The sequence below is a fragment of the Myotis yumanensis genome, unplaced genomic scaffold (genome assembly GCF_028538775.1).
Source record: "Myotis yumanensis isolate MYYU_CA2020_CCGP unplaced genomic scaffold, mMyoYum1.0.hap1 SCAF_9, whole genome shotgun sequence".
Taxonomy (NCBI): Eukaryota; Metazoa; Chordata; class Mammalia; order Chiroptera; family Vespertilionidae; genus Myotis; species Myotis yumanensis.
Window position 1 is genome coordinate 39,731,139 of NW_027223760.1, and position 25,177 is coordinate 39,756,315.

The following is a 25,177-nucleotide window of genomic DNA, read 5'->3' on the forward strand; positions in this document are numbered from 1 at the left end:
CTTCATGAGGAGGTAGTATTTGAATTGGTTGATTGATTGATTTCAGAGAGGAAGGGAGAAGGAGAAATGGAAACACCAATGATGAGAGAGATTGGCTGTTTCCTGCACACCCCCTACTGCAACCTGGGCATGTACCCTGACTAGGAATCAACTGTGACCTCCTGGTTCATAGGCAGATGCTCAACCACTGAGCCACGCTGGTCAGACTGAATTGGTTTTTAAATACTTAACATTTGACTGGAAAATTGTAGGGTACCATGACCAAGTAATCAGAAGAGAGACTGTTTTAGCATTAACCAGCTCAGTGGACACAGGAAGAATCACCTTAAATTTCTAGTAAGGTTATGTGCTTTATATCCTTCCATGAGAACTGTGGCTTACCAAGTAATTTAGCCCAGCTATACACTTTTATACTTTTAAATTTCAAGGGGAAAACTTGTCTGAAAGTCTGCATTCATAATTTCTTACTGTATTACACAATCCTAAGAAACATTAATTCTACCCCTTACTTTAGTCACTGCTTTAGCTAAATCTGGCTGTCACTTGTTTATTTTTATATCCACAAGGTAAATATAAATAGCATTGATCTAAGTAGAGTAGCAGAAATAATATAAAATGACCCTGAGAAATTGTTTTATATTAAAGTCCTGATAGCTTCCCACAAACTGACTTATTCAGATGTAGCTAATAGAAAGGTTACATTCCAAAGGAATAATTGATCACTTTTAAATACTTGTTTGACCTTTACCTGAGGCTATGTATCATCCTTATAATGGGCAAAATCAATAGATTACACTTAAATATAGCATTCTTTTTTAAAATCTTTTTTGTTGAAAGTATTACATATGTCCCCTTTTTTCTCCCACTGACCTCTTATTGCCCACCCCTGACCCCCACCCCAGGCCTTCACCACCCTATTGTCTATGTCCATGTGTTCTGCATATATGTATACAAGATCTTTGGTTGATCTATTCACACCACCCACCTATCCCCACCTTCCCTCTGAGATTCGACAGTCTTCCATGCGTCTATGTCACTGGATCTATTTTGTTTCCTCTGTATCTTTAATAATACAATATTTCTACTATACTGTTATTGAACTTTTCATGGCTTGCTCCATTAACTGCTTCTTCCTTAATAAAGAGAGGTCTATCTAGTCTTTCTTCAGAATTAAGATTATCTAGTCTCAGGACTGGGAAACAATCAAATGGTACAGATTCCCTTTCAAGGGTTTGTTTCTTGATGCTGTCAGAGCTGTAGCTTGAAAGCAGAGGGTGATATAGGTATGGTTTCTGGTCAAGTAGGAATTTGCTAAGGGCAAGTGTTTTCCTCAGGGTGTGTACTTCAATTCCAATCCTTTATATCGCAGACTCACAGGTCTGGGCTGAAATTGGGGGAGGGGGGTGGTGAAAGGGCCTCTTTAAAAATAAAGTTATGTATGGAGAGCAGAAATGGGGGTATAAAATTATGACTGCTGTTCTTAAGCCATTTCATACTTACATACAATGATACTTCTATTTTAACTTAGATTTATTACTGGAAAAAACCTTATGTAATTACAATGTGCTAATTGCTATTAAGGCCAGGCTATCTGCTGTGAGTACATAAGAGCTGCCCTCCAGGAACTGACACATAAGGGAAGGACCCAAGAACATAATTTATAAAGATTGGTTGTGCCTCCAAAAAGAAATAGCCATTTCATTACAAAAGTCATGTTGGCTTAGGAAAAAAAAAAAACTGGTAAAGTTTATTCAGGGTCTTAAATACCAAATAAAGGCAATAATAACGGATCTGAAGATCTTGACAGTGGAAAAGGAACTATAAATAAAATATTTAGGAAAGTTTTATACTAAAAATGTATATTATGAAATCTACATAAAATTTAGAAGCATAAGAGACCATTTCAATAGGTCTTAAATAAATATTTGAGAATAATATCTAAAGTTGCATGGTAGTCATCGAGATGGAAAGGAAATGACCTATGTAAGAGAGTTGGGAAATATAGAAATGACCACTCTTCTACCAGAAGTGGTCCTGGATAAACAAATATGCTCTTGCTAATGCAGAACTGGGGGAAAACTTATAAATGATAGGCTAGAGATTTACAATATTTTTAGACTCCTGTAGGAGGTATAATACTTAAAATAGAAACTTGATTTACATCTCAGATATTTATAGCACCATTCAAATTTATGAGGACAAATGTATTAAATGACAGTGTTGCTTCAATATTTAGTACTCCAATTAGTTCATTTGTTCATTAGATATTAGTGAAATATAAAAGCACATTAGATAATGTATCATCACAATTTTTAATAATGCATCTGGTCTGTGGAATTTGTGAAAATTATACATCTAAAAGAACAGTGATGGTAAGCTGATTCAAATCAGAACAATGAGATGGCATTATGATTTGTGAGAATTCTATATATAAAATAATCAAGCACAACATGTATAAAGTTTTGAGTATGACAGTCAATTAAATCAACCTATATTGCAAAACTTTTGGCTAGGGTGAGTAAATTTCATCATCTACTGATATGTGACTTCATCAGATAAGCAAGTCTTTAAGAAAATTATAACCACTGAAAATTCTAAAGTAGAATATCAAAGTGTCACATTTACTTACATGTCTTAACTTCCTTTCACTGTAAGATTGTAAATATTTCTATTGCAGAAAACAATTTGATCATAGTAATCAAAACATTAAGAAAAAAATATCACATAATTTATAAACATTTTGCTGTAAAAAATAATTTTCCCTCAGTTCCAAGTTGAAGAATTTCACTATATTAGATAATAGACGTCACTAAGATTGTGTAGACTTTGGGCATTAACTTTAATATGTCAGAAGAGTAATTTGAAGATATTCGTAGAAACTAATTATCTCCTAGTTAGTATTCTCCCTGTTCTCTTTTTAGTAATAGAACCCCATATTTTTATTTGGGTAGATGCCTATCTGATAGGGGTGGATTATATTCCATATTCTACTGCAAATAGGCAAAACAAGTCACTAAGTTGTGGACCAGATAGAAGTGATGTATGCACCTGAACATGCCCTTAAAGGCAAAGAGCATGGCCTCCATTGCCATTTGTCTCCTTCCAGTTATCTAGAATGCAAAAATCATTGTGAATACTGAAGCGTCACGCTTGGGCCACAACATGAAAAAGTATATTGAGGAGAGCAGAAAACATGAGAGAAGGACCCTGGGCCTTGGATGATTGAGTTACCATGTTAGGCCTTGTACACAGAATGGTACATGAAAGAAGAATAAACTTTTGTCTTGTTTTCACCACTATTACTTTAGGTTTCTCCGTAACAGCCAAACCCAGAGGCTAATCATAAAATATGGTTCATTTTTATTCAATGTTTAAGGGTTTACAAGACCAATATTAAAGCCCTTTGAACGTCTCCATAAAAAGTTTTAATGAAGTATGAAACAATCTTATAGTTCGTTATAAATTCTCAAAAATTTTACATGAAACAGCCTAATTCCAGCAAACTTGATTATTTTAGCAGGATTCTAAGACTACGCAGAACTGGAAATAACTTATGGATCACCTAGTCAGCTGTAGAATGTGGGGAAATAGCTTGAATTTAAATAGTTTGAATTCCCTGTGGGAGACTACAATTTTAGGGCTGGATGGGGCATGCAAGTCTCTGATTCCTTTGTAATGCTCTTTCCACTACACGACACTCTTAACCACTTATTCTGAAACACTTATATATATATAAACAAATGAAAAATAATTTATCTAAGTGATAACCATCACTTTTAAGTTTTAAATTTAAAAGTTGATATCAAATATAGTTGATATCAATTCCTATTAAGAGATTTTTTATTTAATTTGCTATAGCTCAACTCATGGCCTAAAAAAGAGAATGTATCCTGGTTCTAGGCATAATTATAACCCACAGTAATACTAGAGACATTTTTGCATGGGAAAAGTCAAAAGGAGGACAAATTCAATAGGTTCACTTATAATAACTATACATATATATATATATCTTTTGATTCAGATAAAAAAATCTGAGAACAAACAATAATTATAGTATACTTATTTAATCTTTTCTTTAATACACTCCAAGCACTTAGAAGAATACTTAAATTATAGGAGGCCCTCAAAAAACATTGGATAAAAAATAAGTGTATATAAATATTTTTTCTGATAACAAAAATCAACTACAATAGAATTTAAGACTTATGAGTAAATTTTGGTATATCATTTTATAAATGTTTATACCATATCTAAGTAATGAAAATGTGTCCCTAATCTGTCCCAGTGTGTCCCTAATCTGTCCTGATCTGTTCATTATTTATAAGTAACTTATTTGAGCTAAAATAATCATGTCCTGAAGTCATTTGAACATGTACTTTAGAGATATTTATTTAAAAGGCATATTAAGCACATAATATGCTTCAAAGATTGAACAGGCAGGCTAGTGGTTGCTCAGCTTCCAGAATGTCATTAACACTATAGTTGAAGTAAATGGCTTTTCCTGGTGTGTGCAGTTAAGGCCAGAATAGGCATGCCCAGTGACCATGGTGACAGGAGCCAGGTTATAGAGATGGATGGGATCCAATCTCTGTCAACAATGCTAATGGAGTATAGAGAATTTAAGTCAGTGCAGTGAACCGAGGTCTGAACAGGCTACAGTGTGAGTTCAGATCAGAGAAACATATGGCATTTCTTCTTAGGAAGATGCCAACAATAAGTTGTTAAAGATCACATAAGCACTAAAATTCATCATTACCTTGTTGTGTCTAATTGGCATTTTTCTTCTGCTATGGAGCATTTTCTGAAATACTAAACCTGCTAAGTCAACTTGTTCTAAAAAATCAGTCATCCCAGTATAACTAAGTTCACCTTGGAATTTAATGTAAAATGTTAATACTCACATCCAGATCGTCCTTTGCATTGTAGTAGACAACTTCATTACTCTATAAAAAATATAAAAATGAATGCTTTATTAGTTTGAGTAAAAACAAAAATATACAGGATGAAACACTAAATACATTTGATTTATACTTTAATTATTAAACCCCTCATAATATTCCTTTCAGAATATATTCCATGAAGATCCATAAAGATTAGCCAATATTTTCTAAGAACATATTAAAACACTATATCAGTGAGATTGGAAAAGCACATTTTGCATTGAGGGAAAATATCTCAGTGTAAGTCTGAGAACAATTTGTCAAGAAAAAATAAAAATTTAATAATGCAGATAAATATCACACACACACACACACACACACACACACACACACAGCCTAAACCACAAATGATAAGATAATTCAAGAAAAATGTAATACAAGTTGCTTAATCGTTTGCTAAAACTATGACTTAAAAAAAATACATATTTATCTAAAATGCTAATATTCTCCATTTCTACCAAAGTGGTGAATAAGTGTGTTGACTCTTCAAGAATAAATTTTGTCTTATAATTTGGGACATTTCTTTGAGTCTTAGAACCATGCAATTTAAAAATAATCCATTTCTATTTCCTTTCCTCTCCTGAAGTAATTGAAAATACAGTCCATTTTCTGTTTGTCTCCAGTAGTAACATGAGTACTATGTAAAAATTGCTTTTTTCTGTACCTCTTAATTAATTACAAATATGGATACTATAAAATTCCATTAAAAGAAAACACAATGTACAAAAAACATTTGAAGGAAATTACTTGGAAAAAATAGACTAGATTAATATTTCTTAAAATATGCCCACCCACCCCCCAAAAATATTCTAGCTCTTCAAGCCATAATAAATGTTACATAGGCAAAAGTATTCTATGGTCTTAACGTTAGAATAAAAATAGACAGAATTGTCTGTTTTCAGCAGGACCTCACAGAGCCTCAGTGTATGCATGTAAATGTCCAAGAGGAAAGTAGATCTTGTTTTGTTTCCCAGATTTATTTGTCACAGAACCTGCCTCCTTTTTATGTAAGAAACATACCATAAAATATAGGTGTCTCTGAAGACCAAACAACCAAACCAAACCCTATATAGACAAATACATGAAATCATGATTCATAACACTGAATGAAACCCAGGAGTTCAAATGTATTTCATATAGAGTCAATAACACTTTTTAACTTACCATTAAATGATTTTTAAAATAATGAAGTAGCTAGAGATTTTTACCATGCATGTAAGTTCTAATTCCTGAAACATTTCTTATAGCATTAGTTTTGAAGCAAAGTTAAAATACAAAATCAGAACTCATCATAACCATCTGAATTCACCTGAGACCCAAATCTAATTACTAGCTTATTGATCCCTCATGCAACCCTGTAATTTATCCTTAGGAGACAATTTTCAATTTAAAATGTGGAGTCCATCAAAAGTTAAAGTACCGAATAAGTTTATCTTGATTTTAGATTTTATTTCTTCCAACTGCTTCCTTATATTTCAAAATTGAACTGTGTTGAAACTGTATTAAATTTCATGCAGTTCAGTATCATCATTTTCAGCACTCTTTATATACCCATATGTACATACTGCTCTGCCAAGGGAGACACAATATAAGCAAACATACCTACCCTTATACTTTTGGTAAAATAATGGATACAGATTAATTATATAAAGCCAATCATGTCTAGGACTACACTTGGTACATGGTACTTGAATTAAAGGACTAAATTTATTAGCAAGCTTTTTCCTTATGTGTCACACATCGTCACATGTAACAAATAAAGATAATTTATTTCTTAAACTTGAAATTCAGAATATCAACTACAGTCCCAGAGGAGGGTTAAGTATGATAAAGAAATGCTAGTTTTCACTCAAACTAAGTATTTTGATTGTATTTAGATAAACTGTGCTGGAAATTAAAATAAAGCAAACATACAGAAAACTGGGTTTGAGAATTTCCAAATGCCTTTCCCTCTTTTACTGTGCTATATTTTATACAAAACCCTATTACCTCTTCTTTAAGAACCTCTGTATTGCTTCTAAAAATGTTACTGAAAAATGTATATTGCCAAGTTTATTTAAATTTCATACATTTGTTCAAGTCTTTCGGGACTTTGAAATACATGTAATTCAAAAAGCTGGCTTTTTTTCTTTTATGTAAACTATGAAAAACACATAAATCACAAAATAATACTACATGTCAAATATTTATACCCCTTCTAAAATGGGTAATTTGTATTTCTACTTTTATTCTATTTATTTACTTTTTTATTGATTTCAGAGAGAAAGGGAGAAAGACAGAAACATCAATAATGAGAGAAAATCATTGATTGGCTGCCTCCTGCACGCCCCCTACTGCGGATTGAGCCCGCAACCCAGGCATGTGCCCTTGACTGGAATCGAAGCAGGAACCCTTCAATCCGTAGGCTGACCCTCTGTCCGCTGAACTAAACCAGCTAGGGCATATTTCTATTTTTGAAAAGCTCTCTTTTTTTATACAAGGTCAATTTCTTACACGGTCAAAATATAAATGTGAAGGAAAACAATAGTGTCACTTCCACTGCCTTACAACAAAATTTCGTCTCCAATAAATGTGACATTGCTTTTGGCCTAGAAACATTTATTATAAATACACTTTCCTTTCTCCAAACTCAAAACTTGCATGGATAGCATGCACATTTCATTAGTCCTTTATTTTACCTAAAAGAAAAGCGCCACTGATCAATGTTAGCAAGGATAGATCCATGTAACAATTTGGAGAAAGGATAGTTGTGCATTTAATTTGTCACCCCATTCCATCTACATGGCAGGTTGACTATAAAATTTAAACATTCACAGGGCACTGAATTTATATAAATTTTTTCTACATAAAAATAGTTTCCAGCCTCAATTAATCATATATTCTTATGGAAAATTGCAGTGATTTGTTTTAGTGTGGCTTATAGTATCAGAATTATTTGGCTCAGTAAAAAATTTAAATGTAAGCTTGAGAAAAAAAACATGATTTGGTGAAACTGTAAAGTTATAAATCAATTTCATTTATAACTATCTCTTTTGCTATATAAAAATATATATTAGCTCTGTATATAAGAATGTACATTAAGATGCGTGCAGCTTCTGTTGGTGGTAATGCAGATTGGTGCAGCCACTGTGGAAAAACAATATTGAGTTACTGCAAAAAACTAAAAATGGAACTGCCTTATGACCCAGCAATTCTACTTCTGGGTATATATCTGGAGAAACCCAAACACTAATTCAAAACAATATATGCTCCCCTATGCTCATTGTAGCATTATTTACAATAGTCAAGGTTTGTAGGCAGCCTAAGTGTCCATTAGTAGATAAGTAGATAAAAAACCTCTGGTACATATATATATAAAGGAATGTTACTCAGCCATGAGAAAGAATGAAATCTTACCATTTGCAACAATGTGGATGAACCTGGAGGCTATTATGCTAAGTGAAATAAGTCAGTCCAAGAAAGACAAATACCATATAATTTTATGTATACATGGAATTTAAAGAAGAAACAAACACACCAAAAGAAACCCATACATACAGAGAACAGACTCATGATTGCCAAAGGAGAGAGGTTTTGATTGGTAAAGGGATTAAAAAGTACAACTTAGTAGTTATAAAATAGTCATGAGGATGTAAAGTATAGCATAATGAATATAGTGAATAATATTGTTATAATTACATATGGCCTCAGGTAGCTGCTGCAAATACCAGGGAACACTTTGGTAAAGTATATGATTGTCTAACCACTGAGCTGTACACCTGGAACTAATACAAAGTAATAATGAATGTAAACTGTAATTGAAAAATCAAAAACGAAAAAGAAAATACAAAAAAATCAACATTGGAAAACACATAAATGTAAGGTCAATGTGTTACTACCATTAATATTACAAATAATATTTTAAAATCTAAATAACAAGAATTTTTAAAGACTAAATTGCTTCCAATGAAACAAGACATAGATGTAGTTCCATTTATATTTGTTTAGACGATTTTCAATACAAGTATTTTAAATGACTTGTTAACATGAAAAAGAAAGAATGTGAAGCTTCGTTAAACTAAATAAGTATAAAATCAAATGACTCAAATCATGGAAGCACCAAAATAGATCCAGAACCAATCTTAACCAGGTTGGGATAAAGGACAACTTTCAGGAATATTGGACAATTCACACTGAGTCAGCACTGTTTCTATGTCCTGATGTTTTTATAGGGATGGATTTTAGCTAAAACAAATTCTGTGTGTCTGGCTGGTGTATCTCAGTCGTTGAGTGTTGACCTATGAACCGGGATATTAGGGCATGTGCCTAGGTTGCAGGCTCAATCCCCAGTTGGGGGCATGCAGGGGGCAACTGTTAAATAATTCTTTCTCATCATTGATGTTTCTCTCTCTCCCTCTCTTTTCCTCTCTGAAATAAATAAAAATATTTTTAAAATGAATTCCGTGCTAAAACAAAATTAGGAAACAGTGTAAAGACAGCTATATGTCCTGAGGGGGTATAATTAAAGAAGAGGCAAAAGAATGATCACATTCCTTCTCCCTTTACCTGGCCTACAGAGGCTTTGGGATCTTTTGACCAACAGAGGGAGACAGTCCCCAATTATTCTACAACTTGGGCGACTTCGCTCTGTGCTTGGTTTAGAAAACAAAGATGAAGACTCCCCTCCAACCATAAGGAGCAAGTTCCCGCATCACAACTCACATGTGGCAAGACTTTGAGGTAGCTGAAACTGAAGAATAACTCTTATTTGTCCTTGGACAACATGACCACATAAATCAACTGTCCTAGGTTTCAAAAGAGGTGAAAATTAAGAATTTCAGATAGTTGTAAAAGTTTCCCCATTTTGATCAGTTCAAGCATGTGTATTTGCAAATGTGCATGTGTGTGTTTCTTAATCATTTATCTATCCTATTACTCAAAATTCCCTCAGTCCCTTCTCCAGAAAGTACATAGTTATATCAGTATCTTCTCATATTTCAACTAATTAGCATAGCAACTAATTAGCACAGGCACATATTATAAAATTGAGTTATCTTCTTTAACATACTTCTGGCTAAATGTTTTTTATGCAAATTATTAAACAAGGCCTTGAAAGTTATTTCTAACTCAAACACAGAAGTTTTCAGTGGATTTCAGTGTATTCCATGCCTTATGACAGGATAAAGCCAGCAATGGCCTCAAAGGAGATTTGTAGATGGGTTAGACCTTTGGAGAGCTATTTGTCATAATTTAAGCACCACCAGATGACAAGAACAAATTGTTTCATTTCTGATTTTAACCAAGTAGTTTAGTTATTTATTATCTCCTTCAAACAAATTTACCCAAATAGTCTATGCTAATATAATACTGCTGCTTACTGAAATTTAAAACATCCCCTAGCAAGTTGAGAGATAAATTACTTTAGTTTCCCAGCGTCTACTGGGAGTCAAAAATTAAATCTGGGCAAAATAGACCATTCCATCTTTAAAATGGCACTCTGAGTCACAGTCCCTTGCATGCCACTTGCCTATAAAAGTTGGCCTCTGATGAATAGTTGATGTTAAAAATTCGAAGCATAAGTACAAAGCTTCTACATGGAAGTAAGATGCTGCCAGGAATATGATTTAAATATTGGAACAGAAAATTAGGATTTTATAGCCAACATCTGAAATATATGACACATTCAAAATTCAAATAGAGATTAACGCCCCGTCCAATTTAGTAATGCTCTTTTCTTGGCATTAGCCTTGGCTCTGCACAATGATCCACCACCTGACAAATTTCAGGCAACTGAATTGTCTGCTAAAGATTTTGTTTAAATCTTACTATTGCGGTCATTTTTAATCACTCTTAAGTTCCAAATATGAAGTCAATCAGATAAACATTAAAGATTCTCTTATCTATAAATGAGTTATGTTAATAATTCCTACCAACAAAGAGCCCCATAATTTAGCTCAAATCACTTATAACTCAAATTTTGTGGTTAATATATCTTTGTAGCAATTTGACCTGGTAACCATACACCACTGCTCGTGACTGTGCCCAAGTAAACCATGGTACACGGGATGAGCTAACCAGCAGCACTGTAGCCCTGTGTGAATGAAAGAACTCAGGAACTTGTGTGAGTGTGCGTGTGCGGGTGTGAGTGTGGTTGGGTGTGCATGCATGGGAGCAGGGGTGAGATGGGGGGAAGAATGTGAATGAAATGAACGTTTCCAAAGATAGCTAAAAGTAGATAAAGTAAATTGAAGACAATAGTCTTTTTTTTTTTTTTATATTTTATCGATTTTTTACAGAGAGGAAGAGAGAGGGATAGAGAGTTAGAAACATCGATGAGAGAGAAACATCGACCAGCTGCCTCCTGCACATCTCCCACTGGGGTGCGCGCGCAACCAATGTACATGCCCTTGACCGGAATCGAACCCGGGACCTTCCAGTCCGCAGGCCGACGCTCTATCCACTGAGCCAAACCGGTTTTGGCAACAATAGTCTTTGAGAAAAAAAAAATTTGTGTGTCATTACATTTGTGTGAGGTTTAGAATGTATGAGTATATTGTTTATAAAGATAAAAAGGAAAAGGAAAGGCCGACACAAGTCAAACTAGAGATTAATGTTACCAGATTAATGGACTGAAGACATATGACAACCCTACATGAATATTATGTGCCAGGAGATAATGACACAACTGATTAAGTTTAGCACAGTGCCTGGCACACAATATGTGACCTGTATATGTTATCAACTATTATTTTATATATTGAAAAAGAAAAATCAGTATTATCCATAGAATTTATGTTAGTTTTATCTGATACTTATATGAATCTAAATAAATTATTATAGTTTTATTTCCTTAGGTCAGTTAGTATGCTGTGAGTCTATTTAATTCATTTAAAATTATTTATTCAAAGACTCTTATGTACCAGAGTGAGGAAATAAAATGATTAATTTCTGTTATTATTTTTAATTGGATCAATTAGATGAGGTACATTTTTAAGGAAGTCTAATGCAAATGGGAGGTAAGTGATGGCTCAATATGCATCCTGTCCATTACACGTGTTGCTGTGCTCCAAACTTCTCCATGATTCTATGCACTCTTTCCAAACCCACTTCTCACACATCAGTCCTCACTAACTCCTGCCCAACCTTAGTCAACCAAAAGTTTGCTTATCCATCTCAACACCCAAACTGTGGAATTCTGATGGAGAAAATGACACAGCAAGCCCTCATGCAGAGTAAGTCAGCAGTTCTCACAGTGTAAAACCTAGGATAAGCAAACATGTGGATTTGCTTTGTTTGGTAAATTTTCTTCTATTTGGAAATGTTACTATCTGAAAAACTGTTTCTTCCAATCATGTGATTCCATTTGGCTGACAATACAACTCCTCTAATGACAGACATTACAGGTGCCCGAATCTGTCCACTTATAACTTTTCCCGAAATATCCCATTTTCCAGGAGTAGTTATGGTCGTGAAAGATAAGCTGCTTAAAAGCTGATGTGCCAGAGATTCCCTCCATCCCCATGCTTCTTAGTTATAGAACCAATCATTTATTATTTTTTAAGCTAGTTAGAATGTGGTCTCTAACTCTGACAACTGATAGCACTAATACAAATACCACACTCCCCACAATGCTCTTTTCCATTCTAATTCCTATTACTAACAGTTAATAGTATTTGCTTAAACTTTAATTTTTGTTGGTGGCATGATGAGAACATAACTACAGTAAAACCTCAATATAACAAACTAATTTGAATGAAGGGGTATCCATTGAAGCTGAAAGTCTGTTATACAATCAAGTAGGTTTTCAGAATGCATATGTTAAAAAAATTGACAAATTAGTTTTTACTTATGTGGACACATTAAAATTAAGTCTGCATGAAAAGATTAATTTCACAGAAAATGTTTCTATATGTATTACTGTAATTTTAAATTTATACTGACTAGGTCTAGTAAATGTGTCCATTCATCATTCACCTCAAGTAAACAAATGCTTCTGGCTAGAGCATGGCTTATTGCAAGTGGAATACGGGCCTGCATGGGTTAAAACTGCTACAGAAAGCCATGCCATGTACATCAAAAGGTTTGGGAAACATTGGGAAGGCAACCAAGTAATCTCTCTCTCTGTGTGTGTGTGTGTGTGTGTGTGTGTGTGTGTGTGTGTGTGGAGTGTTCACTTCCACATATTCCTGCCACCAGAGAAAGCCCTCAAACAAAGATATGCACATGCTTTGGGTAGGAAGCTAGAGGAGTGAGTGTGTGTGTGTGTGTGTGTGTGTGTGTTCAGAAGATGTGGGCAGGGAGCCCACAACATCTACTATAGACACATAGGGAGTGTTTTAGAGATATTTACTGAGAGCATAGACAAATCAATACATGACTTTAAAGTGCTTAAGCAGTGACTAGTTAGCAGTGTGAATTTTTTTAGGCGTAGATTCCTCATCTGTAAAATGATGAGTTAGTTGACAAATATAGTCTAGAATCTTTCCACCTATATAGTTTTATGTTTTCACTGAGTAATAGTTTTTGCTTTAGATCACAGAAGACCTAGTAGCTGTGTTCCTCTATTTTTCACAATAAGTCTGTGATTACTTCTCTTCTCAAGTGAACACCCAAGAGAACTTAGACATCTTTCAATTCTGAAAGGTAAAGAGAAAGCTTTCTTTCTTTTTTTAGCTGAAATCTCTCTGAAATATCTCTGTAGAAACATGTAAAAGTGTAAGAACTTCTATATCATTATTTTTCTTTATATCTTAAAAGGTCAAGTCAAAGTATATCCATTTATCTCTGAAACATAATAACTGTATTTCTGAGGATGCCTGTGTTGAAATAAAAACCTCATATTAGATTAAATCAACCCCTTTATTCATACCAATCTGGCAGTCTCTCCATTATGGCATAAAATAATTGCTCTAGATCAACCACTGCTATCTTTCATTAATATCATGAAATGCCATGCATTTGTGTTGAAACTAATAGAAATCAGAGTGTTTTTTACAGGTGATAAAGTTTAAATTTGTTCCACTTCTCTGTAAAAATAATTTTAGTAACAGTACAAAGAAGAAAAAGGCTGCTGCAGAAGAAAATAAATGAAATAAATTCTGAAAATTTAAAAAGCATGACATTCCATCTGAATAATATATAAATGCTTTGAAAACAAATAAAAATTCCTAATAGCTTGAACTTCATTAGTCTAGTTTTAGGAATTATATTTAATTAAGCTGTATTTCAAAGAGCTTCTAAATTCAAATTGTTCATTGATTCAGATATAACTTGACTCTAATTAAAACATTCATAATTGTTAAAGTGTTAATTATAGATGCCGCAATTCAAAAAAGTTCTCAAGGAATCCAAGACTCTCAACATAGTCCTAGTTCAGTTGTATACTGCATTTCATCTTTCACTCAAATTTTTAAAAAGGAAGGACAGGGAAAAGGAACTCTGTGGACCATGCTTAATTCTTCAGGCATACTTTTACAAATTATTCATTTTAATTTTCATAATGTATAATTATTTAGAAAAAATATATAAATTTTTGGGAGTATTAAATAAAACCTTTATATTTTTTCTAAATATTATACACAAAGTTGTACCAAGCAGAGGCAGCATGATGCAACACAAATGCACTAAATGACAAATTAAAAAATCTGAATTTTATTCTTTGGTGCAATTCTTAGCCTGTTAGCAAGCAAACAAATTAACCTATTCAAAATTGTTTTGTCTTCTCATTTATCAACTGGACAAAGAACTCCAACTTCAAAGGGTTGCAGTGATAATTTAATGCTATAATTTATCTGAAATAACTTTGTAAATTTTAAAGATATATATATCTAACAAATATTAATATTATATAGCATATAAATTACCTTATAACTGATTTACACAATTTTAATGAAGGTTACAGTTTAATGTACAATTACTTAGATACTTGTTTCAGTAATATAATTATACAAATAAAATAGAATAAGAAAAGGTTGAAACATTGAATAAAAAGTAAAAAAGATATTTATTCTGGTTAAGTATAAATAATAAAATTTAAGTAGTTTTAAATAAGAAATTGAGATAACATATTAACTGATCAACTAAAGGACTTGCTTAAATGAAGTTATTCTAATCATAAGGGGTTACTTCAGTGGAGAGCAAAAATATTGCAGAGACGCCGAGACAATTAGAGAGTTGTCTACATTTTAAACTGTGCTTCCAGATGTGTTACTGAACAAAGGAACACATCAGTGTATTCATCTTTTGATCACACTGACTTCTTTCCTAGTGCATGAGAAACTCAGTATGAAAAATATTTTACATTTAAGGACTCAAGAAATTTCAAAGTTAATAGCCAGGTGAGAAGTCTGAAGAGAATATATTAGCAGCTAATTAACCTCTGCAAACACAATTTCCTCTCCAAAAAGAGAAGGCTGTGTTCTTTCCTCCACTCTGCTGTGGATTTTGGTTACTTTCATGGATTACTTGTTTAGTAAAAATATAGCAGCTCTACAAAAACCCCAGAGAAATAAGTGAAATGAAAGCAGATCAAAAAAAGCTACCACCCAAATTTTACTCAAAAAGCAAAAATTTTCAAATTATATTCAGAGTACAAGATAAACCTAAATGTGTTTAATCAAAGCTGATAAATATCACTATATGTAATGTCCTTTTCTGTCAAGGTCAAGTACATGTACAAAAATCACAGTTATGGAATTGGCCTAGTTTTGTTTAAAAATTGCTTAGAGATTGCTCAAAGCAGAAATCAGGTATTAAAAATTTTAGAAAGTTTAAGAAAGCTTCAGCTAAGAAGTTTCATGTAAGAACTTGAGAAAATATTGGTATTTATACTATAGCGTTGCCAAATAAAATAGAGAGCACCCAATTAAATTTTAATTTCAGATAATTTTTTTTTTAGTAAAAGGATGTTCCAAACTTATAGAAATGATGTTTGTTTATCTGAAATTCAAATGCACTGGGCATCCTGTACTTTCATGTGCTAAATGTAGCAACCCAAATTTGTAAGATATTATTACATAATTTAAAAATATTTTATACTATTTCTGACAAGTTTAAAATTATTGTTGTGGGATATTTTTTCTGGAGATGGAGGATGCATTAATTACTAGCTTTGAAATTAAATCTGGAACAATGATCTCAAATGACATCAAATCACAAACTGCTCTAGTCTTTTAAAAACCACCCGAAAGGCCAAAGAGCATTTGTTCCTCAAAGTTGAAATAAATCTTTAGTCAAATGCATTGTATGTGGACATGGCATTTCTAATTTCACACAGATAATTACCTGGTCTTGTTTTTTTTTTTTAATTCTCATTTTGTAATTCACTAAGGAATCATTAAAACAGGTGCACTGATAATTCAGCAGCTGTTTATTATTTTGGGATGCTTTGCTAAAACTAATAATAGAGAAACATGGCTGTCTTCTCACAGATCACCTATGTCGATTTTCATGACCTGAACATGCAGGTAGTTACCCACTTACATTCAAACTGTCGATCGATCCTGTGATTCCTCTAAACTTACACTTTAGGTCAAATAGAACACCATTCCCACATAGAGGCCATTCTTGATGCCAAAGGTATTGGAAAAGACTGACACTGGTAGAACCAGCCAACCAAGCACTTTAAGGGATAAGTAAACCAAATTCTGCCTGTTGCCACCAGTTACTTTGTTGTTGATGATGCCATGATGAGAAAGTCTAGTTTCCCCAGGAATTCATGAAAAGGACTTAGATCTATCCTCTATAAAAATTCTGGGTCCTTATAATTTCTAAAGTAAAGTCAAACTAATCATGTATAAACAAAATAAAGTAGGCTGGACAACCATGTGATTAATTACACAGAATTCATACAATAAATATAGATTTGCTTCGTAGATTTTGTTTCTTATAAGTTAGTTTAGTCACTAAAGACTTAAACTCAAATTTTCATAAATTTAAGATAATTGCTCAATTGCAAGTTGCTTATTTTAACTTTTTTTCAATCCTTTTTTAAATAACTCTCGGAACTCTAGTATCTAAAACTGACAAATTATGTAAAAGGATGTTAATGGATTGCTGGATCTCTATGTGTATAATATATATTTAATTGTGACAAACATCAGTTTTACAAATTCCAATGATTTAAAACTTTTAACAACAGTTCACTGATGTTTGTATGGCCATCCACTGACTTTTAATTGACAAGTCATTGATTTGTTACTGGATTGTGTGTAGGGATATCAAAATGTTGTATTTGAAAATCTCTGATGGAGATTTTAAAACTCCAAATAAGCATCATTGTTTTAAGAAAAAGATTCCATTCTTAGAGGAAACTACAAAACATGTATGAAAGAGCTCAGTTAAAATAAATATTTCAAGCACAATAATTGTTTTAAAAACCCTATCAGGAGAAAAAGGATATATGTTAAGAACCTGCAATTATGTGATTAAGCATTGAAAATTCAGCCACGGGTTTCCTGACTGACTGTGAGAGAAGGAAACCATGGTCATAGCATTATTCTCCTTGTCTGATGAAAAGAATAAATGAGACTTTTGCTTTGAGACAGAAACTTCTTCCTATAACCAAAGCTTGAAGGACATGTTCTTCAAAATATTTTCTTAGCAAACACAAAAGGATTCTTCAAACAGTCTCTCTCTCTCTCTCTCTCTCTCTCTCTCTATATATATATATATATATGTATATATCTCCATAATTGATGAGTATATTTGTACACACAGAAAATAACAGTCTAATACCATTCTTTAAGATTTCTTTATATTTTTAACCCAAACTTTAAGTGAAATTCTTAAGAAATGTGTTTTGTAGTGTAAAGAGAACAGAGAACCTAAGATTACCAGAATCCATTTTTCTTCCCAGTAGAGAAAAGCATGATACAACATACAGTGGGGCCTTGACTTACGAGTTTAATTCGTTCCGTGATGGAGCTCGTAACTCAAATTACTCGTATGTTAAATCAAAAAGTGAACGAGTGAGACACGTGATGCTGGGCTGATGTGTGGCGTTCACTGTGACATTTGCTGCGCCAGCTAGCGGTGGGGTATCTGAAGCTGGCTCGTAACCCGAATTTTAGCTCGCAACTCAAAGCAAAAAATCGGCTGAGAGACGGCTCGTATCTCGAAAAACTCGTTAGTCGGGACACTCGTAAGTCAAGGCCCCACTGTATGCATAAAACATCTATATGCTCACATAAATACTGAAAACAACTACACTGAACTTGATCTTTGTAGAGCCATCTTTTGTAAAACAAGGTATGAATAATAATAATGATGAAAATAATATCCATTTATTGATAATTTAATGTGGAAGCATACTACCTCTTAAATTGCTCACCTCAAATATTAAGGAGATGTGTATTATTACAGTTCATAGGTAAGGAAACAAAGGTTCAGGAAGATAAGCCAATTTCTCAGAGTTACATAGGAAATAGCAAAATAGAATTTGAATCTAAGTCTATCTAACTCCAGAGGAAATGCATACCCTATATTTATTTAGTAACATTAAGTTAGCATACTACATATTTTTAAATTGTGAATAAATATGATGATAAACACGAGAAGCATCCATAATATGGAAACACTAAATCCCAAACCTCTCAACTTCTGAATCACAATGTTCCTTCCTGGTGAGGTTCTGCAATGCTATTGTTTGCAGTTAGCAAAAGGAAATCAAAGCAAGAAGTTTCTCCAGATTGGTCTCTGTGCTTTTTCAAATCTCCCTGACTAATTATTGCCAGGAAGCCCAAGTATAATGCAGATTATATAAAAAAAAAAATGACAATCACAGGGTGACAATGTACAGAATATAAGGTGCCATCAGCATGAAGAAAGGGTGTAACAAGTCACTGTCTTCATTACTGTGTACTTCACTAGAGGGCAGCCAAGATAGAAAGCTAAAAGTCAAGAAGCACACTCAAGTACATTAGCAAAATGCTATTTGGATAAATATATTCAGCACGGTATGTTTGCTTAGATACTATCAATGTTCATTAGGTATTTTATTTGACCCTCAAACAATTTTTGTAACATGAAATTAACTAAAAAAGGGGTTTAAAACTACAAATTAATTTTTATATAATTAAAGACATATTGGTAATATGTAAGATTTAGAATATTAAATGCACACCAAGATGTAACTACAAATTAGTTAAAGGCATGATTTTAAAAAATAAATTTACATAAAACATGTTGGCACACTATGCAATCAACTGTCCCCACTTTTGCTTTATATTCAATAAACATTGCTTTTAAATTTAGGGATAATCAGTGCAAATAATACCTATTTAATTACTCGTTTTGTTGACTTCTCTTTACTTTTGGATCAGGTATCCCAGCAGGAAGCCCTTTGTCACCAAATTGCATGACATAAAGAGCTGCAGGACAGCTGGACAGCAATTCAAGTTAAACTCCTGACACATGACAGTCTTTTCCAGGGGAGAAGCTGGGAAATCTAGCTGCAAGCAGCTCAGAAGTCAGTTCTCTTTATTTTTCTGTGTAATCAACTTTCACTCTATAATCCGTAGTAATTTATCAGTACCCTACTTTTTTGTTGTTGTTAATTCTCACTGGAGGATATTTTTCCCATTGATTTCTAGACAGAGTAGAAGGTAGGGGAAGAGACAGAGAGAAAGAAACATCAATGTTAGAGAGACACATGGATTGGTGGCCTCCCTCCAGCAAGTACCCAGGCCAGAGCCAGGCATGGAGCCTGCAACCAATGTATGTGCCCTTAGCCAAAATCAAATCTGGGACCCTTCAGTCCGCAGACCCACACTCCAACCACTGAGCCAAACTGACTAGGGCCCTGACTTTATTAATAAAGAAAATTACATATTTTTTCATTGATATGCTCTGCCTCTCTTAAAAAATATCTAAATAATTGGGAAAAGGACTATTTTTTTAGAAAAATCATAAATAAACTAATATTTCTCCCCCCAAAAGGAGAGATTCATCTGTACAATCTCACATAACAGTTAATAACTAAGCTATTAATCAGCATTAATCATTTGCAATGTTTTTCTTACTTTTTTCTTTCTTTTATAAACAGGATGCAGAAGGGAAATGAATTGGGAAGCTGAGAAACTTCCCTTTTTCATGAAAATGTGCTTAGGCTTTTTCCACAAAAACCTCTATTTATAAACTATTATCTACAGGTGAAAGTTGCTTACATTTTCCTGTTTTCACATTACCAATTTGCCTGGCATTAACATGATTGAGTACACTTCCTATCAAACTACAAAATAGATATCTAATACCCTTTGAAATCAAAGTATTTTGATTAATTTAATTTGCTCAACAGTAACCTTGAGTTTTACATCTGAAGAATTTCAAAACTGTTGAGAGATATGGCTCCTTGGCACCTTCAGGCAGAGCTCTGAATTATAGTGCAATTGCCATCTTCATTCTAAATTCACAAAGCTTTCAACGTGGCCAAGCAGTGCTTTTGTGGAGAAACCTTGGCTTTTCTTGTCATTGCTGCTTTGTTGTTGTGAGTCACATAGTATGACTCAAGACAATTTATAATCATCAACAAAATACCCTTGACATTTGAGAGTACTAAGAAAGGAAACAATGCAAGTAGGCCATCAAAAGTGCCATGCCAGAGAATCCAATGTTCTACAGTTCCCAACACCCTTTTGGCGCTTATTCTATGTGCATTCAAATAAGAAAATAGAGTTTGATGAAAATGGCATATCATGTGATTATCCATTTGTGGCATAAAACAATTCATGTTTTCCATCATTCTCCCTTGCAAACTAGTAACTAATTATGAACCAGAATTTAGAATTAAAAGCCTGTGAGATAGAAGAAATGTTTGAATTAAAAATCTAGGTTATTAAATTAATGCATTAACTTTAGGAATCAGAATTTCAGAGAAGATCCTGTAAAAACTAGAGAAACTTCTGGGAAGCCTCAGGATTAACATCCATCATAATAACATAACAGAAACATTGATATTCTCTGGCAGGTTGGTTTGTTTCCCTTCCAGCCAAAGAAATAGGCTGAAGTCATCTTGGATATATGATTTAGTCATTTTCACTTATCACAAGGATGATGAAAAAGAAGTTAGCATGGAACCATCAAATATATATTATAGATGTATTGCAAGTTGGATTTTGTAATCTATTCAGAGTGTAACTAATGCTCTTTATTTCAAAACAAAAATGCTCAGAACATAAAAACTCTTGAGAATTTCAAATAAAAGCGTGGAAATGTAAAATGTATTAGATTTTACCAATTGTGAGCTGTAAGGTAATGAGATTCCAACACTCATACAAACACTATGAGTGCAGAAATGTTTTCAGGACATTTTACAAGCTTAAAATCGTCATGCTAAATATTTATTTATTTTGCTCAGAGCAAGAACAGAACTGATCAAAATGGATTTTTTTGATTCCATATTATCCTTTTGATTTAACATTTCACAGTCACTTGCCTTGTGTATCTTAAAAAAAATGTTTCAGGAGGGGAAACAACACATTGGCCTCCTCTATTAAAATTATCATTTTTGGAGAACTTCCAAAATGCTAGGCATATTTACATAAACTATCTCATTTAATTTCTAACAGCTCGTTGGGAATATGAATATATGTAGCAGCAGGGTCCTCTGGACTTAACCTGACCTATTGCAATATAGGTTAGGAATTAGAATATTATCAGGAATCTGTTTAATGCATTCATTTGCTGAAGGCCAATGGATTATTTTCTAAAAAAGGAGAAATACGTGGATAAGAGTTCATGGGGACATTGAGGAGATGAGAATAAGGTAAGTCTCCTAAAACTCTCTCAGACAAAGGTGTGTCTGCCCTCACTGACAGAAGTCCTTTATAAATAATGAATGAGCTGATTTCTTCAGAAACTTTGTGACACATGGAATATGAGAACTAGTTTCAAAGCCCTAGTGATTAAAAACCTATAGGGTTGGTACTTTTTGTTACTGGATTTCTTAAATATATTTTAGAGATGTGCTCCTTATTGGTTATATGGCATTCAAATATTTTTTCCAGTTCTGTAGGATGTCTTTCACTCTGTTGATTGCTTGCTTTACTGTGCAGAAGCATTTTAGTTTTGCATAGTCTCACTTGTTTATTTTTGTTTTTGTTGCCTGTGCTTTGGTAACATAAAACCATTGCCAAGAACAATGTCATAAAGCTCTTCCTATGTTTTAGTCCAGGAGTTTTACAGCTTCATATCTTATTTCAACTAGACAAGTGTTGGCAAGAATATGACAAATTTGGAACACTTACACATTGTTGGTGGGAATATATAATGGTGCAGCTGATACTGTTGTAATTGAGCTCATTATTAATAATGGGAAAGGGGCAAAGGCGAAGGCCAAATATGATAGGCATGTCATTTGGGCAGCTCTGCCAGAAAGCTAAAGCTTTACACTCTCCAGGGAGGCAGGGGTCTATTCCCCACAGATTGCTGGGGGAAGGGATTGGACAGGGTGTAAGACAGATGCATGCTCAGTAAAGGTGGGGTCATGTCAGAAAGGTGCTTACTGTCAGTCACACCTGGGAACAGGTCATTGGCCAGAATAGGCATGGCCATTGCGAGGGTGTGAAATTTGGGATATTTCAGTCCCCAAAGGAGCTCACTCTCTCGGTTCCTCTTGGCATGTTGCGCTTGACTCTTAGCTCCCCTGCATTCATCCACAAGGTGGACTCCACACACAATGAACTAATGGACTACAACTAGCCTAATACTGGACTGGACCCAGATGCAACATGGGATAGAAGTTCTGGACACTGGCTTTTATTTTTGCTCTACTGAAATCCCCAGCTGCACTTCTTCCAGGACTGGACTAACAGATATGGGACTTTGGAACCCAGGAATATAATTCTGCTATTTGGGAAGGGTGGCAAATAAAGCACAACAGTCATGGGAACTGGCAGATGCTCAATGGACTATGTGAGTATCCATCCAGGGACTTGTGTCAACCTGCTTGTGAACACCTGAGTCAAATCTTGGGGTTTCTACAAAATATGCTTCTTGGTAGAGAAATAGTGCTCACAGGAACATAGAAAAATAATTACTGAGCATCTTACAGAGATAATTATGCTGGTGGAGACTACAGAGCTGTTCAAGAGAAAACCACGGGTCCCAAATGGTGGCACTCCTGCTAAAAGTCCATAATTACCAAACCTCGATTTAATACCTGATCTAATTGCAGTGCCAGTCTCTCCCAGAAATGTAATCTTAATCAAGTCTGAATTTGCTGGTCAAGTACCAGTAAAGTAATCTGTCACCTGGGCCCTCTCCATCCCCCCAAGAGAAAGAAGACCAATCTGTATAATCAAGACCTTTGCCATTCTCTTACTCCACCCTCTCAAGAAGATGTCCCAGTCTAAATATGGTCTAAAAATGTTCCTCTCTTTTTCTTTCCTTTTCTTTTTTCTTTTCTTTTCTTTTCTTTTCTTTTCTTTTCTTTTCTTTTCTTTTCTTTTCTTTTCTCTTCTTTTCTTTTCTTTTTCCTTTCCTTTTCTCTTTTCTTTTCCTTTCCTTTTCTCTTCTCTTCTCTTCTCTTCTCTTCTCTTCTCTTTTCTTTTCTTCTTTTCTTTTCTTCTTTTTTGTTAATAGCTCCCTTGCCCCAAGCTTCTTAATATAAAAAGCGTCCATTTTGTACAACTCCAGGAGGGTCCTTGTACAGCAGGGTCCTTGTAGTTGCTAGATGAGGTGCTTCCTAATTCCTGAATCCCTTTCTTATAGTCAATTCAATCTTCAAATTTACTTGGTTGATTTTTTTTAACATAGACAAAAGTTTTGAGATAAAGAAATTGATATTCAACAAACTATTATTTTTCTAAAATCTCATTGCAAATTAGTAGCAAAGCCAAAATTTGAAAGATTTACATAACTCTAAGCCTAGTATTCTGTAACCATGGCTGGGGAACTGCATATTAAGAAAAGAATGTTCAGTTCAAGCAAATATTATTATTTCTCCAGTAAAACTGACACTGATGCTTATATTAAAAACACAACTCAATACTCAAGTAATTCTTTTTCATAAAAATTACATATATGCTACTGTCTGTTATGCATTATAATAGACGACTGTTTTCTTAGTAATGCACTAGCTATAGCTGTTATCTCCAAGAAGTTTATGTTTTAGTGCTGGAAAAAAGTGGATAAAGGAAAATTATACAGTGAGTACATACTTAAATAGGAATATATACTGGGAATTAGAGGGCCACGTAAAACAGACAACAAGTCCTAGATGAGTAAATGAAAGACAAGAAGAAATAAGGGAGAAAGAGGAGATAATTCTAGGCAAAAATTATCAAAAGGTCTGCAGATGAAGGAAAAAAATATCCTCCTAGGAAAACATCAAGTAGTTTACTCTGTTTTGGGCTTAGCATTTCTGGAGTGTGTTAATAGCTGCTGGGAAGAAGTTGAAATAGAAAATAGGAAAGGTAAAGTCAACATAAGAAAGTCCAAACCTGTAGAGAATTTTTATAAGTTTATTTGAACCAAACTGACAACATATGCCAGAGCAAGATCTCAAATGCTCCGGAGAATAATAGTTTTTCAGCTTCTTTTGTGCATTTAAATTGAGGGGACATAAGGAAGATTAAATGGAGGTGGAAGAAAGCAAAGCAGACATTAGATTATAGGATACTTGACAAGATTAGGTCTCTCTTGGGGGTGGTTATGCTTACTCCAAAGGTGTGTTAACCTGGATTCCAAAAACAGTGGAGAGGATTTGTTTAAGGCAAAGATAAACCTTTTAGTAAAAAGTGATATGCCTAGATATGACTACCAACCATTTACCTGCCCAGTTAGGAATTTATGATCAGATCACCCTGTGAGAGTTTCCATAGAGCCCCTTTTTTCGTCCACAGTAAGATGAGGCCAGTTCATGAAGGGGCTGGTATACCATTTATGCTAAATCAAGAGTCACTGCAGATTTTTTTTTCCATGAGTGCACTTTATTTTAAATCATTTTTTATTTTCAGTTACAGTTAACATAATATTATATCAATTTCAGGTTTACATTGCAGTGATTAGACATTATATAACTTACTAAGTGATCATCCCAATAAATCTTGTACTCATCCGATACCATACATACCCTTTAACAATTCATATAACACTGGTTGGTGGTGATGAACTACATTAGCTTTTTCTTGTCTGAGAAGCTCTTTATTTGACCTTCAATTCTAAATGATAGCTTTTTTGAGTAGAGAAATCTTGGTTATAGGTCCTTTTCATCACTTTGAATATTTCTTACCACTCCCTTCTGGCCTGCAAAGTTTCTG

At 33.8% G+C, this 25,177-nt stretch overlaps 1 protein-coding gene across 8 annotated transcripts in view; it reads right to left on the bottom strand.

Moving 5' to 3' along the window:
- Positions 1-25,177, bottom strand: part of CACNA2D1 (calcium voltage-gated channel auxiliary subunit alpha2delta 1) — a 381,531-nt gene that overhangs the window by 145,394 nt on the left and 210,960 nt on the right. For all 8 annotated transcript variants that reach the window (XM_070424150.1, XM_070424148.1, XM_070424149.1 and 5 more), the window contains exon 5: positions 4,902-4,943. In XM_070424150.1, the coding sequence (XP_070280251.1) occupies positions 4,902-4,943 (42 nt within the window). The remainder of the gene's footprint in view (positions 1-4,901; positions 4,944-25,177) is intronic.